Genomic DNA, 22,237 nt, shown 5'->3' on the forward strand with positions numbered 1-22,237 from the left:
AAGTTATTTTGGAGTATGATAGTTTCTTATGCCTTTCCTTTCTCTAATTAATTCAACAATTAAATGAAATAGTTAAAATAAAGGTATAGAAAGTAGTATCTTCATGTACCCAGAGTATGTATATTGGTTTTTCTGCCCTTTTCTAAAAAGTCATTTAGTTAAAATAAAATTAATGTTTTTTAACTTTTTATAGAAGCAGAAACTAATCTCAGAAAAGGAACAGACAGCTAAGGTCACATTTCAAATATCCGATGGACAACTGAAGAGGAAAAAGAATTGATTTTTATTTTATTTTATTTTATTTGCTTTCCTGTGCATAATAAGACCTTTGATCGACTACAAGAAATTGTGGATAGTCTTTAAAAATATGGACATAGCAGATCACCCCATCTTCAAATAAATGTGTTCAAAATCAAGAAAAGATTATGTCATGGTTGTATACTGTCATCCTACTTATTTAATTTATGTGCAGAATAAAATGGAACAAAATATTTGTTATGTTGGAGAACTTCTAAAATAGAGGAAATGTATTGGAGGAAAAAGACACAGAGATGCATTCTAAAGTAAAGTGTGGGGGGGAAGGAAAGGCTAAAAGTATCATGGTGAAACGGAACTAATTTAATTACATTTAAATCACAAGTGCAAAGATATCGATGTGTTTCTACACCTAGAGCAAGAAAAGAGATCATATGAGGTATTGTAGTTTGGACCCTATCCAGTTTTAATTTTCTGTAAAGATTAGTGCAAATGCATAGGAAAGAGTCTGTTTTGTATTCTTTAGCACATGTGCAGCAGCCACTAATGTCCAGAATATCAAATTAGTTGAAGCCCTCTTCTCTTACTCATTTAGCATCTTGCTGACATCTTACATACCCTTCAAATCCCACAAATGAACTATGAGTTGGGACATGATTTGTCTTCTACAGATTTCTCCCCAATGCCTTTTCAAATCTCTAGCTGGTTGTTTTAGAGGTAATGCACATTGTTATTTCTCAAGGAGGGAGTTAAGAATATAAATCGAAAACCACAGTATTGCTCATCTCAGTGAACTGTGACATAACCCCCTGAAACTGGAACACCAGAAAACATAAATGTTTCTTTTCCACAAGCTTCAAATTCATAAAGAAATATCTTTCAGCCCTCCCCTACTTAGGATATCATCTGCATCCAATTACAGTATGGGTGATGGTATCAGCTAGAGAACAACTTACGTTATGGAGTGAAAGGTTGAAAATATCCATAAACAATATGCGCGCATGCGCAAACACACACACACACACACACACACACAATCACACACACACATACTCCTAGACTCAAACTAAGAGGAATGTGACAATGAAAGGCATCCGTAATATAAGATTTGGAAAAAAAAACTAAAGAAAAGTGTTCCAATCTTGCTCAAAAAAATGGCACATTTGTGGAGAACGAAATAGAGAAGAAATATTACTTTTAAAATAGGTTCCGCAAACTTGTTTTTACAAATTAAATTGCATAAAGTAAACTGGTAAACACAATGTCCTATTTAATATAGAGAGAATGTGATTTTAAATAGAAACACATCAAAATGAACATTATAGTTATAGTAGCATAAAGCAAGGGGGCAAAAAAGTGCACTTGATATATTTGCACACAAGTGTTTAGACGGATAATAGGAGCTGGGTGACCTTGGGCCAGTTACTCCTTCTCAGCCCAACTCACTTCACAGAGTTGTTGTGGGGAAAATTGGAGAAGGAAAGTGTATTGATATGTTTACTGCCTCCAATTACTTGTGAAAATAATAAAGGCAGGATACAAATGAATGAAAAATAAAAAAGGTAAAGGTTTCCCCCTGTCCAGTCATATCTGACTCATCTCTATTTCCCAGCAGAGGGAGCCAGCCAGTGGTGGGATTCAAATAATTTAACAACTGGTTCTCTGCCCTGATGACTGGCTGGGTAAGCATGGCCCGGTGATAATGTGACTGAGTGGGCGTGGCCAACTCAACATCACTCATCACACCCAGCCCCGCTTCCTGGCCCCTCACCTCAAAGGCAGAGGTAGGATTCAGCTGGTTCAGAACGATTCGGGCTAATCCCACCACAGGTTGGCCCCACCCCTGCCCATTTCCTGGCCTGTTTTGAAGTCCACAAGTCTTAAAGTTGCCAAGGTTGGATATCCCTGAGCTAGATGTTCTGATAGATCAGTGTTTTTCAAATTTGGCAACTTTTAAGATGTGTAGTCTTCAATTACCAGGATGCTGCCCGGGCAATTCTGGAAGTCCACACATCTTAGAATTGCAAGTTTGAAAAACCCTGTCAAAAATGGGCAAATTAAGATCCTTTTAGGGATCTGTGCTTTGATCTCCTTAAAAAAAAACATATTACAGATTATCCTGAGCAGCATATCTATGAAGGAAGACTCTAATAGAAACATGCTATATGCATAAAAATACAGAAAGGCATCTAAGGATCACTAATCTCCCCACCTTCATGGACCATAATTTATGAGAAGTTCGCAATGATCTCAACAGAAGTTTTCCTCAGCTCTGCTTTGCCTGAAAATGCAATATCTATGCTCTGTCACTGAATTCTGATCATTCTGGCCCTAAAAATAGACACAAAGTTTTCTCAATCACAAGAATTGTCCTCCTCTGATTTTATTTGTATTCTGGAGTAGTCAGATAATGAGGAAAAGCTGAGCAGGAGAGATACATGGACAGACATTATTATTGATCTGATTTAACCTAGAACTGTTATCATTGGAAAAAAGGGACTTTTACACTGAGATTCCTTCTCTTCCCCACCCCATTACTGATGTACTGTTATGAGGAAAAGGTCCAAGTTGATGGAAGGATTGTTGACCCTCTTTCAAGGTTATTTTCTCAGAATTGGTTCTAAAACTGTTTATTAGTATAGAAATTGTAATTGGAGCAAAGAAGGAAGCAGGGGGATTTAGGAAGACAACATAATGGCAATTCAAGTTTTTGATGAAGTTTTCTTGTTTTCCTTATTTTCGTATCTTGGCTTTAAACCAACCTAAAGACATTACATTTGTTCAACATAATCTATATATGGGCTATGGGAACTTATATCTATTTTTTCACAAAGTTTTGCTATAGTGCAGATGTTACTGTGCTTAATAGTGTGATTTTATACTGTTTTATATGGTTGTGTAATAATCCAAATTCAGAAGGGGGAATATGTTTCGGGGTGAAGGCTCACTTTGTGTTTGCCAACAAATGTTTAAAAGATTTGTGCAGCGGGGCAGGAAAAAGCACAATGGTTGTCAGGTATTGAGAGGTCTGAAGTGTGTGCCCACACAAGCTACAAATTCCTCTTCCCCTTCACAAGTCAAACTTGTGGCATCATGTGACATATCAGGAGTTTTTTTCACCTTTGCTAAACTGGGCAGGGGCAGGGCCAGCATGTGACGCATCCAGCCTGCGGGCCGCAGATTTGACACCCCTGTTGTACAGCTTCAAGAGAGGTAATTGAAGATTTGAAATCTTCATTTTTCGGTCTGTTTTTCGGCCATTTTCGGGCTGGTTTCTGGGCCATTTTTTGGACTGTTTTCAGCCATTTTCAGGCCGTTTTTTATGTTCAGTAGTAGTAAATAAATAGACAAGAGAACTGTACCTTGTTGAGGCCTTCAACTCAATTTACCTCTCTATTTATTTACTACTTCTGAACATCTACATAGGCGTTGAAGTTCATTAACTTTTGCAGGACCATAATTTGTCATATATACAACAAAATACAACAAATAGATATTTGCATGTGTTTGTGTGCATGTGGGTATATGAAAGATTACAAACAAACACAAAGCAAATCAAAAGAGAAAAAGAACAGCTGAAAATCCAATGCTTTCCCCCCCATGGTATACTTTTACATATTCCATATTAACTCTTGGCACAAAATGTTTGTCCATTTCCAATCAATTAATGAATTATTATAGGTGTTTATGCTTTCAAAAGTCCTTTAAAGTTCCTGAAGAGTCAAACTGAGCAGCAAAAGCTGAACCATTAAGATGAGCACCACTACCATGCTGAGGCAGTTCCTGAAACATTAAATGAAAACAACCAGTCCTTTCTCACAATCTGATGTGGTAATATTTCACTGTTGATGAATAGCCTGCAGAACTTTGAAAGTGAATCATCACATATATTAAACAGTCCTATAAACAGGAAGCTCCTGCTCTATACTGAAACACCAGACATATTCTGCAGTAAAAACATTTGTGACACTACAAAAGAGTAAATAATTCATTTCTTATTATATAATACTTGCTAGTTAGCATTACGTAGACCTCATGAAAATTCATGAGGGTTACGAAATAGTTCGTTAAGCAAACTATTTGCTAAAACATTGTAAGAAATAACCATGTAATTTCATTAAAACGCCCACTGCTTTTTTCACCTGCATTTATTTGTTATTGTTGCTTTTGTCAGAGCCAAATCAGATGCAATAATAATCATGAGGTTGCAACCAAGTCCTGAAAAACCGATATTTGAGAGGTCACCAACTCAACAGTCAGTAAAACAAAATGGGAGAGAGAACTGCTAAATGGGGGAGCATTCCACTTATAAATAGGGCAGTATTCTACCTAAGAGTCCTCCTAACCTGTAAGGATATGTGGGAAAGATTTGGGAAGACAAGGCAAAGAGGGAACAATTAGATAAGAGTCAACATAGCCAGCAGTTGGGTAATGGGCAGGGCAAGAAGCTCAGAAGAGACTCTTCCTACATTCTCAGGTTGTAAAGGAGATGGGAGGGGGAGAGAGGATTGTACTTTCAGGCTTGTAAGATTCTGTTAATGAAACTTTACAAAAAAAGTGAAAATCAGCTTATCCGGTTGTGATTCCTATCTGGTTTACCCCTCAAGACCGACACAAACTTATTAGTTGTCCATGGAGATTCTCAATCATCCAGCTCAGGGTTGTCAGAACTGAAGATACTTCTTGGATGAGAAGAGAAAGATCTTCAAGGAAAAACAAGTCTATTGGACTTTTGAAAAAGCAAAAGTCTTTGGGACAAGCTGAATGCATGGTTGCTTTCCATGTCTTGGGTCTTGGATATTACACAAAAGTCCAAAGAAAAAGCAAAAACAAATGCACATTTTCAGTATTCATACTCATTCAAATGGCTCCTCCACTACTCTCAAGAACACAACTTTCCACTCAATAGTTATATTTTATGGACACATGCATGATAATTGAGCTGAATTAAGCTAAATACGATTTTATTCTATCCCTCAAACAATTTAACAGCTGCACATTAAGAAAATTTGACAGGGATAGGGAATTTATAGGCTTTCAAGTGTGGCTGATCAGCCACTGCATTTACAATATGCTAAATTACAATGGTATCTTAATGGAGGAAACAAACTTCTTTAGCTAAACTATTTATTACTTCTCTCCTACTGCAATGGGGGGGGGACTCTTGTCCAGAGCATAATTAGGGGTGATTAATCCCTTTTGGGAAGCAGCCCAGTATAAGAACTTTCCCAAGCCACAGTGATATTTACCTCAGCATTTGACTGGTAAAGTTACTCAAGTTTGCTTGAGTCGTAACCACACTTGGGCAGAATCTCAAGCAATGCTCAGGACAATTATTATCTGGGATTCATTTTGGCCTACGGCCTATGAGTAATTGGATAGGGTATTTTCTAAAACGCCCCAGTCACTTGAGCAACTGGCACAGTTCACTGCATCCACTAGATTGTTAGTAATTCTTTAATGAAGGAAATATTTCCAATAGCCTTGAAGGAAGCTGACGTACTTTCTCCTTAAGAGGCCCTGTTTGGTAGGAATTAGATGAGTTTCACCCAGTTGTCTAACCATCATTTTTGTCTGAATGTTCAGAGAAAAACTGAATGAAGCAGTTATCTGGATCCTAGTCAGTCAGGTTCAACATTTTTGAGGTAACCAATACAAAAGCTGCCTGAAAAATTAAATTCATTTCTATGTAATGAATTTGAGATATCCAAAATTGCAGATCCTTATTCCATATTTAAATATATAGCCAATAAAGACAATATTGTATATCAACATTATCCTTGTATTCTGTAACCAGAAAAGAAAGTAAAAACTCTATTTTAGATACTTACATACAGTTCAGGTATAGACAGAATCCCATTGGTTACATAAATTGTAGAAGATGCTCAGGCTTCCCCAATCTAGTAATAATTTGAGTTATAATGAAAAACCTTCGGTAATGCCAACCTACAGAAGACTGCTTTAGAGTAACACATTCATGATAATGAGGCTTCAGTTAGTTCAGAATGCAGCTGCGCGGGTGACGTAGCTCCCACGTAACACCACTCCTGCGCAGACTGCACTGGCTACCTGTGGTCTCCCGGGTGCACTTTAAGGTTTTGGTTACTACCTTTAAAGCGCTCCATGGCTTAGGGCCTGGGTACTTACGGGACCGCCTGCTGTTACCTCATGCCTCCCACCGACCCGTACGCTCACACAGAGAGGGACTTCTCAGGGTGCCGTCCGCCAAGCAATGTCGGCTGGCGGCCCCCAGGGGTAGATCCTTCTCTGTGGGGGCTCCTACCCTCTGGAACGAGCTTCCCCCGGGCTTACGCCAAATACCTGACCTTCGGACCTTCCGCCGCGAATTAAAAACACACTTATTTATTCGCGCGGGGCTGGCTTAAATTTTATTGGTTTTAAATTTTATTGGTTTTAAATTTTTTACTAGTAATTTTTAGTGGGTTTTAGTTTTTATGTTCCAAAATTTTAGGCCAATTATGTAATAAGTTTTTTAATTCGTATTTTAATTGTATATTACATTGTTTGTTTTACCTGGCTGTACACCGCCCTGAGTCCTTCGGGAGAAGGGAGGTATAAAAATTGAATAAATAATAATAAAAATAATTCATTCCACATTCTTCAAATTATTGACTAGGTAGGTATGCAAGCATCAAAGTCTAGCATTTGATCATTTTCAATTTTGAGACTTTTTAAAAATCATCATCATCATCATCCATGACTTCCCACATTAGTTCCTGCTTACCATAGTTTTGTCTTTCCTTTTCATTAGGAAATGTGTTCAAGGTGGCTTCTAACAACAATGTTGAGGTTCAGCCAACATTTTAAATGTGAGGGTACGAATGGCATGTAAAGTGTTAATGTAACTTATTTTAAAGATTTTAATGCAATTTCCACATGATGTGATAAACTCAGTATATTAAGTTTAAACCAATATATATATACAGTGTCTATAACTCAATAAAAGATCAATTGTTTAATCTCTAGTTGAACATGATATTATTGACAGCCGCATATGATCAGTAGCTTCTGTTCTGAAAGCCAGCGCTCTTTTTAAAAGCCTCTGAGAGGAAGCACTAACATGCCATTTAAATAAACTTTCCAAATCTATGTTTTCAAGCTTAAGAGCAAGAAAGTAAATTACTTCACTACTACACCACTCAAAGAAAATGTAACTGAAACTCTCAAACCAAATTAAATAAAAGCTGTTCCAATTTTTTTAAAAGAGATACGTTAAGGGAAACCTTATAATCTTGCAAAAATAAATGCACTGTGGGCAAGCTTCAGTTGCTTATTTTAAGAAAGGAACAAGGAGCGCTGTGCTTTGATTACAATAAAATCCAAGGAGGCATTTTAATATTACCCCTCTCCTTGTTTTTTAAGCTTGCCATTTTAGATCCAAATTTGCCATTAGCATCCTCTAGCTCTTTAACCATATAAAACAGAGACACAAACAAAAACAATAATATGCAAGTTGTAATGGACAAAACTACGGGATATAAATAAGTAGTCGGTGTTTATGAGGTTATAAAAGGAGCTGTTCATAAGTAGCCTCTGCAGTCAAGCAAACTAACCCTTAGGAAAATGTAATGAGTCAAAGTGTCAATACTGGGCAGTGCAGAGGAAAAAGCAACATTTAATGATTCTGCTAATGTTTATTCAGCATGTATAGATCGTTCGTTCTTAAGCAGAGTGACAAAATGCCATGTTAAACCCTTCAGTATATTACAGTTGTAAAGGTAGGCACCGTGTTTCTCCAAAAAGGAGGCCGGGTCTTATTTTCTTTTGACCCCTGAAAAAATGGCTAGGCCTTCTTTTTTGAAGGGTTCTAATTATTGACTCACCTTGCGGTGGTGGCACCGACAGCCACGCCCAGCAGGATCCCGCTGCTGGCCCACTTCTTTGGTGGCCGCTGGCCGCCACTTGCACTCATCGCCCTGGCCTCTGTTTTGCCTTCAGATGCCTGCCGGAAGGCATCTGCCGCCAATAACAGAACTCCAGATTGATTCAGAGCTCTGTTATTGGCTGCAAATGCCTTCCAGCAGGCATTTGAAGGGCACCAGGGTGATGTGTGGGAGTGGCGGCAAGCGGCCGCAGAAGGCGAGGCAGGTGTCGGGGTGTGCGAGGCCAGGTAAGTAGGGCAGCTCCAGCTCACTCCTACCCCCACCCTAGCTTATTTTTTACCCGTGTGCCTCGCCCCATCCCCTGCATCCTGTGGTGGGCGGGGTCTTAATTAGGGCTAATTTTGTGAGTGGGGCTTAATTTGATTGCATGTGCACAAAAACGTGATAGGGCTTCTTTTTACACATACATACATACATACATACATACATACATATACATATATAATCAATATATATATATATATCAATATATCCGTATAAAATGACATTATCTTTTGGAATAGGAATTGACCAAAAAGTTAGCACTAGCAAATTTATCTGTAGTACCTCTCCCAAAAGGGTCACTGGCAATTGGGCCCTTCTATCTCTTTCCCAGGTGACCAGCTCAACCTGGCTCAGGCACAGCCACACACCTTGGAGGGAATTACAGTCTTTAATTAAAAATAATGGCCGTTAAGATACAAATCAAATTAAGCAACACAATATAAAATATTAAATCTTATGGCAAACAGTGTTGCTCAAGTTATCTCTAAGATGCTTTTTCAAAAGGTTATTGGAGTTTGCTTTTTACATGAGGAAGCTGACTGCAATTTCAGTCAGAACTGAAGAAGTTTCTTGAATGAGAAGCAAAACGTCGTCCTCAAGGAAAAAACAAAGTCTAGTTGCCTTTTGAAAAAGTACCTTAGATAACTATGAAAAAGCACCCAAGATAACTATGACCTGGATGACCAAGAATCTCCATAGACAAATGTTGCTTTTGGTCCTTTTTGGCCAAATGACCCCTCACCAATTCTGTTGCCTCATAAACATGTCCTCAGTCCCCAGCCCCAGTGAAATGTCTATCAAGTCCATCTCTTGTGACAACCAGTATGCAATCTCTAGATCGAGATATCACCATGGCTCTTCCTTGGGGTGGCAATCTCTCTCTCTTTTCAATGGAGTCCAGCCTCTTTTCCTCATTCTTTTTGCTCCCTCTAGGTCCTTTCTTCTGAGCTGCTCAAATCTGTCATCCTAATTCCTACCACTCCGATTTAACTTCCTTTGCAGGAGACTACATTTCTTAGAAATCTCCTCCTCCAGGGCCTCTTGCTGTCCCAATTCCAGGAGCAAGGTCCCAACTATCAACCAACCAACCAACCAACCAACCAACCAATCAACCAACCAACCAACCAGGGAATGCTGCAAATAGAGCAGGCTATACATCTATCTATCCATTCATTCATTCATTCATTCATTCATTCATTCATAAATAATAATAAAAAAGATAGGTCTCATAACCTAAGTTAGACTGATTAGATTGTGGGGCTGGATTTAATATCAATTTCATGTCTGAAGGGGCTGCCCTCTTTTTATGAATACCCTTGCTTTCCTATTATCCTGCTTTTCTTTATGTTCTAGTAATCACTTGCCTGATGGAAGAGTTTTTGAAAGTTTCTTTTATGATATTTACTTGACCTTAATAGAAAGTTATCATCCAGTTACGGATATTGCATCTCCTGGGGGGGGGGGCTTACAGTGTGTAGCTGATGATTTTAATTTTGAAAAATCAAGCTAAAGTAACTAATAATAAATAAATTTGATTGCAAATTGATTTTTTAAGAAACCCAAATAATTTATAATTTATAATATTCATCTGCCAAAGGGTCTTTTCCCCCCTCCTGGCTCGGTACTGGAGATCAATTTGATAAACGATCATGCTCTAAGTTTTCTGGCAACTGCACTAAAAGTTCAATGTAAAATCTAAGCTCGGATGACTTCAAGCTATCTATCAACAATGGACTTGCCAGCAAATGCTAATTCTCAAGTTCTACTATCAATCTAAAAGCTGAGAAATATTTTTTTCTCTTGCAGTGCGAAATTGTTATTGTTTGCTTTAGAATCTGACATTTGACCACAATGATTAGCAGCAATTTAAATAAAATACCATGCTATCTCAGATTTCACTTTCAGCTATAGAAGTAGAGGAGGTAGAATGTTGCAAAAGGCTTACAATCCAGATGAGAAGTTAGTGATAATAAAAAGTTAAATATAATTGTTCATGTTCTATAATTGGGAGTGCTGAATGCTTTGTTATTTGTTACAAATATTACTTAAACATTTGTCTATTAAAATTTCTAGATATTATTTATAGATATTGAAGAAAAGTACAAAAACCATTATTTATTAGTCAAAAATATCCACTGAAATTAGTCACACCACACCAAACAAGATAATTAACTATCAGCATAATATAACTGAACAGTAGCTAAAATTACAAGCAGGCACATGTGAATTAAGATAATGTACAAATAAAATGTTGACCTGGAATGCAAAATATGCAGTGCTGCTACTAATGATTGTGGTGTAGTAATTCCCACTTGATAATCAGTTGGGATGGTTGAGGTATTAGTGCCAAACAGGCATAAAGTCAGGGTGCTTAATTCAAGAATGTTCAGAGAATTGTGCTATCGCATCAGTTATCTTTCTAGTGACTAAAATAGGAACTAACATTCATAGAACAAAATACCAGAGTTGGAAGGGACCTTGAAGCAGAGGTGGGTTTCAGCAAGTTCTGACCAGTTCTGGAGAACCGATAGCGGAAATTTTGAGTAGTTTGGGGAACCGGTAGTAAAAATTCTGACTGGCCCCGCCCCCATCTATTCTCTGCCTCCCAAGTCCCAGCTGATCGGGAGGAAATGGGGATTTTGCAGTATCCTTCCCCTGGATTGGGGAGGGAATGGAGATTTTACAGTAGCCTTCCCCTGCCCCGCCCACCAAGTCATGCCACGCCCACCAAGCCACACCCACAGAACCGGCAGCGAAAATTTTTGAAACCCACCACTGCTTTGGAGGTCTTCTAGTTGAAACCCCTGCTCAAGCAGGTGACCTTTTACCATTTCAGACAAATGCCTGTCTGGATTTCCTCTCAAAAGCCTCCAATGATGGAGCACCCACAGGTTCTGAAGGCAAGTTGTTCAACAGTGAGAACAATCAACCATTAGAATCAACCATTCATTAATATCTAAGAAGCATTTTGAAGGAACAGTCATCTATTCCACTCTTTTAATATGGTTTGCCTCCTGTGAACAAGGCATACGTAGCTTTTGTAGTTAAAATTTGCCATATGACATGGGCAAAAATGGCAAAGAAAAGTGTCCAGTTGCACCCTGAAATATTCTGTTGACATCCAAAAGTCACATTAAATAAAACTGATCCATAAAAAACTACATAACACAACACACTGGACATTTTTGTTGGAATTGCAGTAATGTGTTTAACTTCAGAGTGAATATACTTCATCTCAGACGCATCCACTAAAGATGTTTCTGTTCACTTCCAAAGTTTCTACCATATTCCCATTTACATCTGATGTCATTAACTACATGGGAAAACTGAACTGGACAGTTACTAGTGAGTTGAAACTGCAGGAAACAGCAGACTTCTCTGTGGCCAGCATAGCCATAATCGTGTACTGTCATGTAAGATATAAGCCTTTTTTTTTTTTTTTTGCTGAAGTCATCATTTTGCTCATTGATAGATCCCACCTTAACCAGGAAGCTGTCTGGGCTCAGTAGTATAGATATCAAACTTTGGGAGAAATTGTAGCAATAGAATATTCTCTAGAACTATGGAGGGCAGAGTAATAGGAATAGGACAAAGAGCCACTACTTAGGCAATGATCAGACAAGTCGGGCTTGAATCCATTCCAAGAAATGCTTGAGAAAACAAGTGATTGGCCCTTTTCCTAGTTCCCATAGAAATAAAGGGAAGGAGGGGGGGAGCACATTCAAGACTCCTAAGATTTCATTACTATAACCATTACAATAAAAATAGCCCTGACCTATATTTTTTGTTTTGTTTTGTTTACATTTATACCCCGCGCTTCTCCGAAGACTCAGGGCGGCTTACAATGTATAAGGCAATAGTCTCATTCTATTTGTATATTTTTTTTACAAAGTCAACTTATTGCCCCCCCAACAATCTGGGTCCTCATTTTACCTACCTTATAAAGGGTGGAAGGCTGAGTCAACCTTGGGCCGGGCTCGAACCTGCAGTAATTGCAGGCTCTGTGTTCTAATAACAGGCTTCTCTACTGCCTGAGCTATCCCGGCCCCTATATGCCATTGGTTTCTTTGGTTTATTTTATAGCAGTGGTGCCCCAACCTTTCTGTCACCAGGGATCAGTTTTGTGGAAGAATTGTCACAAGATGGGGTGTGTGTGTGTGTGTGTGTGTGTGTGTGTGTGTGCGCGTGCGCACACAACCTAGATCTCATGCCTGTACAGATGAAGCTTCATTCACTTGCCTGTAGCTTGCACAGCCCGTTTCCTAACATGGACCGATCCCGGTCTAAGGCCCAGAGGTTGGGGACCCCTGCTTTAAAGGGTTGACAAAGGCAAACCACTAAGTCATTATCACACAAGGAAGTGACTATTGTTAATCTTGATTTTATAGAAAGTTGCCCTAGATACCCACTCCCTTCAAGCTATCAAATGTCTTACTGTTCCATGATCTTCTGCTCCAAAATAAATAACCACCTACCTGTGGACATATTCAAGTAGCAAATATTTTGTATAAGACAGGCACAACAGCTGCTTTCAGATCAAGCCTTTGTTTATTTTTTTTTATTGTCCTTAAAAATGCTTCATATCCCAGAGGTTGATCCAAGATATGCCAATACTACAATGATAATTTAAGGTTTTGGAAAACTATTCATCTTTTTAAGTGTCTTGGAACGTATTTCCCAATCTTTAAGTTTCTTATTATTGGCTGCCCTTTGGAATGATCTATCCCCAGATGTACCCATTAGGAAGTTGGTTAACACCTGGATCTTCCACCAAGCTTTGTAAGTAGGTTAAGGCAAGTAACCCTGGGTAGGTTTTTGGCATTTTCAGTGTTCAATATTTAAGGTATAGTATGTTTTATATATATTTTTAAATTAGGGTGTCTTTTATACACTGCCCCAGAGACTTCGAATGGACTAGCTTTATAAGCACCTAAATAAATATTAAAAACTAGTCTTAGACATATAAATGAAAACATCAGTAAAATCCATGGCACCATTTTTATACAATTTAGTACAGAAGATGTTGGCAGCTGATTTATATAAGCTAAGCATTCATCAATGATAAATAATCTAATAGAAGAAAGATGTTAAAACTACCTTCTTTTCTTTTGATTTCATGAGGAATTTTACAGTGTCCACCATGGCTAACGACCCACACGGGATACTGCTGATTCAGGCTAAAATATAAAGCCTCAATGAATGTCCGGTAAAAGCCAACCAATCCTGGATTACCTAAAAAAGACAAAAGTATACTAAAAGTATAGGCCACAAATAAAACACAATTCATTGAAAAGACTGAAACATTAAGATCCATCTTGTAATCTTGTGCAAATTACATCTATCAAATATTTTTCACTGTATGCCATTTATACATCATACTTGAACATGGAATGAAAATAGAGCTTAAACTGTGTGGCATTTCTCATTCTTTGTCTAAAAATAATTTTGCAACTCAGCAGGCAACTTTCACTTTACCAAAGATTTACCTCACATGAATGAGTTTTCAGAGGGAAAAAAAAAGTAGAACTTAATTCCTCCATTGCATTTTTTTACTATAGAAACGTATAACCTCTCCAGCAATGTAGTTTTCAAATATAGTATATTATTCACATTTTTTAAGTTCCTGGAATGTTTAGTTCCTGTTCCTCCCAAATTAGAGCAGTTTACTTATTTTGGGGGGGTTTGTCACCCTAAAACGATTAATCAAAAAGTGTTTTAAAAGGTATTATTATTATTTTAATTCACATAATATGCATGCATTTTCTGTAACATAAACGAGAAGAATTTATTTAAAAGAACTGAGTTAAGTAAATGCTCTTTGAGTAACATGTTGTACATTCTTGTCTTTTTTTTAACTGGTATTTTTTGGAAGAGCCACCAAAGGTAAAACAAAGATTTTATGCTTTAACTCCTTCACTGGTTTTCATTCTTCCCCATTCATTCCACTGGGTGGTATAGAATATTCGTCTCATTCCTATCAGCAGCACAGTATCATTTTATAGTCAATGACTTGGGAAGAAATCAACTTTTGTTAAGCTTTGTAGTAAATCCTTCAGTGTAGATTTTAATATCTATGATAAATCTTTTTTTCTCCTGACAGGGAAGATTTCTATCTTCTGATAAACTGTGTCACTACCTGAATTTTTTTCTTTAGAAAGGAAATAGAAAAGATCACAGGCAAAATAAGGCATAAGGAGGAGGAGGAAAAGAGCAATTAGAAAAGATAATCATACAGACCACCTATTACAATAGCTACTGACACTGAAAAATACCTTGAAGGGGTAGAAACAAGAGCCACAAATGTGAATAAACTTTTTAATGAAGACAACAAAAATGCTGTCAAAAAGAGCACTCGGTACCTTACATTGCTTATTATTTTATTTATTTATTTATTTATTTATTTATTAATCGTATTTATATACCGCCCTATCTCCCGAAGGACTCAGGGCGGTTCACAGGCAAATAAAAACACATAAATACAGAGTAAAATAACAATTAAAAAACTTATTCTAAAAGGCCGAATGTTTAAAAACAATATAAAAAATAAAACCCATTTAAAACCAATAAATTTAAAATCTAATCCAGTCCTGCGCAGATAAATAAGTGTGTTTTAAGCTCGCGACGGAAGGTTCGGAGGTCCGGAAGTTGACGAAGTCCAGGGGGTAGTTCGTTCCAGAGGGTGGGAGCCCCCACAGAGAAGGCCCTTCCCCTGGGCGTCGCCAGACGACACTGCCTCGCTGACGGCACCCTGAGGAGTCCCTCTCTGTGAGAGCGCATGGGTCGGTGAGAGGTATTCGGTATTAAATTATCAGTCTTTGTTCTTTTAAGCAAGACAAACACTTGTCCAGTGTTTCTGCCACAAAATGTGAGAAAATTGTCCTTGGTCTTTGGTAGCATGATGAACAAATGAACCTATCCAAAGTAAGGCCATTTATTTTATAGTAGTTTGTAGCATTACTGCTAATGATCTGTATTGGGCCTAATGGTGATTAAAAGAGGAATTTAAGGTGTCTGGTTCAACAAGATTAAAATCCAAGGATACATTCAAAGCTCTGTGAACTGTGGGAATTTTCACTATTTCATAATTTCACCCAAAAATCTGATAGAGCAGGAGGAAGTATTTGTGGCCCCGTATAAATCTTTTAAAAATAGAACTTTGGGAACCAATGGTTATTTGCATTTATTGTTCTGTTCAAAACAGACATGTGCAAAATTGCAGCATTTTTTATAACTACCCAGTTAAAAAAATAGAGAAACAAGAACAGCACACCTTATATTTTTCTCTCACATATAAACATATTCATTTATCTTTCACCTTTAGGAATAATAGGAGCCCAAGCTAACTTACATAACATGTAATGTAGGAAAAGAGGTAGAGAGGCTGCCCCCCAAATGCTCCATACAACATTCTTGTTCCACCTACTCCACTGAACTCTGAGAAAATCATTATACATTATACAGATCCTTTAATTAGTTCGGTGCCAATGTCCTAACAGTTTGACTTAATGTAGAATAGGTAGAGACTTCTGAACTTTTCTCATTATTGTTTTGGCATTGTGTATTGTTCCGGGTAATGAAACAATTCCACATCCAGATGGTTTGAAGAAAAGACAGCTAAATCAATTTTGGAAGTGGCAGTCTTCAGTTTTTTGTCACTGGGATTACTTGTTGGGAAAAATCTAATCATGGGAAACAATCAATGACCCAGAAACTAGCTTCAGACACATCAAATGTTATTTGACTGTGAAGGAGTATATCATATATTATGGCAACTTAAATATCTGGAAGAATGCAGTGAGACCAGCTATTTGGAACCTCCAACATTATTGGAAAATCAAGTTCTCTATACAAAAAAAAAACCTGTAAAAAACCTGTACTTATCTTTAAAACAGCACCATCTTCTGGCACATTTGTTTCTACATTATAATCAGAAAGCACAATTGTTTTATTTAGTTTGTAATAAATGCCTATTCAGCAGTTCCTAATAGCCGGACGTAATGTAGAATAGGCTACATTATCTGTTAAGCAAGAACTGCTTTGAACAAATATATCTGATCCCAACATCAAGAGAGATTCCACGGAAATGTTCAAACAAAATGAGGCAAATTAGTATTGCAAAAGCTTTAAGAACACCTCTGGCTTTTAGCCACCTCCACTGTATTTTTTATTTCTTCACAAGTCATTGACTAGAAAATGATACTGTGATATGATAGAAGAGAACACTTGTAGTTCAGGATTGAACTGATGGTCTCTAAGCCTGGTTGTTTTCTTGCAGACATGTCATTACCAAACTTGGTAACATCATCAAACTCTACTTCTATCATTTTTAAGATCAAATGCTTCAAATTTCATTTAAGTGTAAACCAAAGTGCAAAAGAGAGCTTTAGAACTCCTTGCTGTTATGCTAAAGGAAAATATGAGAATATGTAAGCTTAGGAAATGCTAGTCTTCTTCTCATCACATTCAAATAAAGCCGATGAAGATACCTATATAGGAGAAAGGACCAAACACTTTTCCTTTGACATGTCAGATAGACCACCAAAAACTCCCAAGTTGTTCAAATGTGGTTGTTCAAAGATTGTACAACTCTTTCTAGAACTAAGTTTCTCCAGCTGATACTGTTTCAGATTCAATTTCCAAAATGACATTTTAGTTTGGCACATATTGTAGCCATGTCTTACTATTATAACACATAGAAATTAGGGAAAGAAGGATGCCATATAGAATGTGGCTACAATTTGTTCATGCAGTATACATCATTACAATACATCTGGATAATTTTTCTTTTATGCATGCTTTGTTGCATGATTTCGTATCCTAGAACAACAGCCTAAGATGTATCAGATAAGTATCAGATATTTTTTTGGCAACAGACATCATTTTCATTCGTTTTATAATTTCACACAATTTCTCACAAATCTTCCAAGTTCTCCCAAAGGTGCTTCTTCAGGAGGCAACTGGACTTTCTTGTTTTTCTTTGAAGATGTTTCACTTCTCATCCAAGAGGCTTCTTCAGCTCTGACTGGATGGTGGGGAATGGAAGGTTGAACTATGCACTTTGGGAGGAGCACCCTTCGAATGGTGTGGGAGTATGAATGGATTTTCAGAAAAACTGCAAACTACAGGAACCATCTGTGCTTCAGTTTGAAATGCAGACAACACAGATTCATTCCCAACAGGCTGCGCCTGTCTTCAACGATGAAGGGACACAGGACAGAAAACATCCTGCAGCCAAGAAGGCTCCACACACATATGCATTACTCAGGTGACCCTGAGGACACAGACAAACCTCCAAGTGGCCTCAGTGACTCTCTAAAAGGATGCAAACGAATATTGGACAAAAATACATACGTGGTTAGAAAAAATGGTAAAGCAACATATAGATTTAAAACCAGAAATATTTTTGTTGGGTATCCTACCAGAAAAATACAATAAAGGACATACATATTTAATTTTACATGTATTAACAGCAGTTAGAATTGTGTTTGTACAACAATGGAAAAATGAAGACATCCCTACAGACGAAAATGTAATTAAGAAAAACCAGAATGTGCAGAAATGGATAGATTAACACTCAAAATTAAAGAAAAGGAAGAAACTGAATACTTTTAACATGGGATTTGGTTTATCAATGGCTAACTAGCAGAAACAGAAAGAAATTTCAAAGTATAAGAGAATGATTAACTACATAAGGAAGTTTCAGTAAAATGGATAAGCAAATGCTATTATTACTATCGGCATGTTATTATTATTGTTATGAATATTATTACTATTATTAATCAAAATTAACTGTACCCAGACAACACAGTTTATGTAGACATTGAATTTTTATGTATGTATGTATGTATGTAGGTCTTTGGTTATTCGGGTTTTCTCCCGCGTAAAATTGGAAGTGTCTTGGCGACGCTTCGACGAACTCTCATTCGTCATCTTCAGGCTTCAGCTTTGTGCACCCGTGAAAACCTCAGAAAACAAATATATATATATACACAAATACACACACACACACAAATGACCAGCTGTCTGCAAGGAATATAAACCTGTCCTTTCCCCACCATCCAGTCACAGCTGGAGAAGCTTCTTGGTTGAGAAGCGAAACATCTTCAAAGAAAAAAACAAGAAAGTCCAGTTGCCTCCTGAAAAAGCACCTTTGGGACAACTATGACTGGCTGATTGACTATCTCCATAGAAAACTTCCCATATTCTCAAACACAAATTTTGGAAGCTGCCCTGTGACAGGTTAGACCACGGAACCATTGGAGTGCTTCCCACCTTTATTTGGAAGAACCCAGAGAAATTAAATGTGGGACTTGATTGGGATTCTGCCTCATGTTCCTTTCAGAGACACTGCTGACCATTCTGTAGAAATCAGAAATAGTAGTTGGGAATAAATGAATTGACTGTAGCTGTAGTTGGGGATAAATGAATTTATTTAAAATTCTATTCTACCTTTCATTCTGGAGCAGAAAGTGGCATGCATGGTGTTTCTTCCTCCTTGTTCTTTCTCAAAACAGCAGCCCTGTGAGGTTGGTTGGGTTGAGTGAGAGAGACTGACTCAAAGTCACCCAAAGAAATTCCATGGCTGAGGGTGGACCTGAACCTTACTCCTTCTACAATCTTAATCACTGTTACCTCACTCTGGTCTTTTTGCAGTGTCAGTGGGGAGAAATTGACATATAGGGTGAAGAGTTGAAACTCACTTTACTTTCACTTATAGGTCGTGCTTGACTTACTATCATAACTGATTTCTGGAATTGGGTTGTAAATCTTTGTGGATGTAACTCAAGGCATCACATAACCAGATTTAAGTTACCACCACTTTTTATAACAATCATTAAGCAAATGATGCAGTCGTTAAATGAACATGGTGATCATTAAATGAATCTATTTCCCCAATGGGCAGGTTAGCTGGAAAGCAGAAGTAAACGCCAGAAACCCGGCAAAGATATCACAAATTGCGGTTATGTGATCATGGAACACTGTAAACTGCCACAAAAATGAGCTAATTGCAAATCCTCCAAAATACAAGTACATGATGCAGGAGATTACAACTGTTGTAACTCCATACAGAGCTTGTAAATACCATAGCTCTGGGGCATCCATTGCAACTTTGAACAGTCACTAAGTAACGGATCATAAGTTAAGGATTTATGTTGTTTGAAGTGTATGCTGAATGGATAATACTGAAGCAACATGTTTGTTCCCGGATCTGCATGTTTTGTGCCTGCTTGGTTCATAAAGTCATGGTATCCATTTTTAAAGCCTTAGTAACCCTTTAGTCTGAATAGCTCACTCATCACTCATCTCATTTAAGAGATGCTTAAACTTGAGAAAATAAGTTTATCCTTTTTTCAATGACAAAACTAGGAATCTAGGCAATATCTGTCCACCTGTGGCCACAATATTCAATCACCAAAACCGAAAGCTTTTCTAGTCAAAAACCAATCAGTATTTGACAATAATCAAGAACAATTCCAGAAGGAAGAAAAAGATAGACTTTTGGCCTTGCAAGGCACTGAAAAACTTACTCCAATACTATGATAAATATTTTTACCCTCCAGTCTCATTTCTCTGCTATCTCCCTTTTTAAAAAAGGATGACTTGATTATCACTAGCCTTTTCTTATTCTGCAGAATTGTCACTTTAATATTCCTCCCTCCATAACTGAGCAACTGGTTTTTCAATAAAAATGACCCACATACTAACTCCACTATCTCACCAAAGGGATAAATCAGAAAATGTCTCTTGGGTATTTTTTTCCAGCTAGTATCTCAGTCCCTTATCGCCATATCCTCTCTGCTCTTTCAGAATAGAAATCTTTATTAATTTGTTCTATGGAATTATACTCAATCCTTCCCCTTTCCATTTTCTAGAACCGATTTGATCAAGAGAACATACATATCAAACCATCACCATGTAAAACTTACCAGGGATAACGAGAAATAGAACTCTGGGTGCACTTTTATCATTCCAGAGATCTTCCCAAGGGCCACACTTGAGAATCTGTGTCAGGGCTCCAGAAATGTAAGTGAACTCTTCATGTATCAAATCTTGCTCTTTAGAATCTGAGTTCATGCTTGTTGCTGAACAGAAAATAAAGAGAGTTTAAGGGTAGGTAGTTAGCTATGAATAATCATTCCATACTTGCTTGGCTTTATAAAGAAATGAACCTGCCAGCAATTTTCTGGCCAAACAAGATAGAGGGGTTTTGTCAACTCCTACATGATGTTTTCAGAAATTCTCAAGTAGGGAACAATTAAGGTTAACAGCAGCTTCCTATGTTATTAAATGCTTGCAGAAGAGGCGCTGATTCTTATCAGAACTGCAACTTGTAATTTGTTATGTTGGGTAAATGAGGAGACTATGAGGAGGCTTCAGACAACAGCTTTTTATTCGGCAACTATGTACAATCTAGCAGCTAGCCTCTCTGACAGCTCGCCCTTATATAGCGAGCTGTCAGGGAGCTTAGCCAACCACGTTTGAATATTCTTTCCGCTCAAACACCGGACCTGACAGAAAACATTACAAGCTGTCAATATCTAACATCATTTACAATATGAAAAGCACAGTATGTTCACATAATGTAAAATAAAGCCTAGCCACTTGTCAAATCAAGCTTCTGATGTTTGTTAAATGTGAACTGGAAAAAATAAATGAATGAGCAGGATAACAATTCAAGGCTTTCATTCCTAGTACATTCATGTCTTGAAAAGCTGCTTAAGCAAATTACTGTAATGAAAAAAAACAAAAACAGGCTTATTTTAAACTTTGTCAAGGAAAATAAATTCTCAAGATTCAATTTGCCAAATTCAAACTCTTCAGTGCCAACTTTTTTTTATTAAAAAGAAATACTTCAATCAATGGGATTAGATAAGCCCTGGAGGGAATCTTGCTGCATTCTGAGACTAACGATGTACAGTATTGCTTTGGAGGAGTGCTCCCCCAGCTCCTTGCAAATGACATGGGGGTGGTGGTGTGTGTTTTCTTAAGATTACCAAGAAATATTTCTTTTAGAACTCTGACACCCTTATCAGTCTTCACAAATTAATGCCTTTTAGTAATAAAATCAGAAAATATTGTGGCACTATTTGACCCTTGAGTATAGTTTGCTGCATATGCAATGGTGTGCCTCACCCCTGCCACAGGAGAAATCAAACAGGACATTGTTCCTGAGGGAACAAGGTACAAAATTTCTCTTCAGAGCAATCGGGGTGATGCAACCACACGTCGATCCAAAGTCTGAAGTAGTTTATTCTTACAGAAGATTTAATAATCATCACATTATTTTACTGTAACCCTGGGCCAGGTGATAATCCCCCCCAAAAAAAAAGAAAGAAAAAGAAAGGAAGGAAGGAAGGAAGGAAGGAAGGAAGGAAGGAAGGAAGGAAGGAAGGAAGGAAGAAAGAAAGAAAGAAAGAAAGAAAGAAAGAAAGAAAGAAAGAAAGAAATCAACATCACAAGCCCACTTTTGCCTCTCTGCAAATTGTTTATTCTTAATAGCTGAAACAACTGTCCAGAAATTAGTAACGATTTTCCCTTTTTTCTGCTCGAGCGCAGGATGAGAACAACAAAACCCCTCTTCTGTGGTATTAACCTGAGTCATAACATTTATAAAATCAAGGGAGGCAACCAGGAGCTTCCCAGGAGGGACTACGCCCACCTCGTGCCCCATAGTTAGGGTTAGGCTAATGGTCGCGGTAACAGTAGCCAAAACAAAACAGCAGCTACTCCAAAAGTGCAGGGCCGTGGGTGTGGGTGTGTGAAACAGATGGAAATATTGCACTTAGTGTAAACACGATCCTGAGCAGGGTCAT

The 22,237-nt window shown here is 37.7% G+C and overlaps 1 protein-coding gene across 6 annotated transcripts in view; it reads right to left on the reverse strand.

Moving 5' to 3' along the window:
• LDAH (lipid droplet associated hydrolase) overlaps positions 1 to 22,237 on the reverse strand; it is a 102,261-nt gene that overhangs the window by 79,275 nt on the left and 749 nt on the right. For all 6 annotated transcript variants that reach the window (XR_009154777.1, XR_009154776.1, XR_009154773.1 and 3 more), the window contains exons 2-3: positions 20,351 to 20,506; positions 13,521 to 13,655 (exon numbers count right to left, since the gene is read on the reverse strand). Coding sequence is in view for 3 of the 6 variants with exons in the window: in XM_058179542.1 (XP_058035525.1) it covers positions 13,521 to 13,655; positions 20,351 to 20,506 (291 nt within the window). In the remaining 3 variants the exon portion in view is untranslated. The remainder of the gene's footprint in view (positions 1 to 13,520; positions 13,656 to 20,350; positions 20,507 to 22,237) is intronic.

This window comes from Ahaetulla prasina, chromosome 1, assembly GCF_028640845.1.
Source record: "Ahaetulla prasina isolate Xishuangbanna chromosome 1, ASM2864084v1, whole genome shotgun sequence".
Taxonomy (NCBI): Eukaryota; Metazoa; Chordata; class Lepidosauria; order Squamata; family Colubridae; genus Ahaetulla; species Ahaetulla prasina.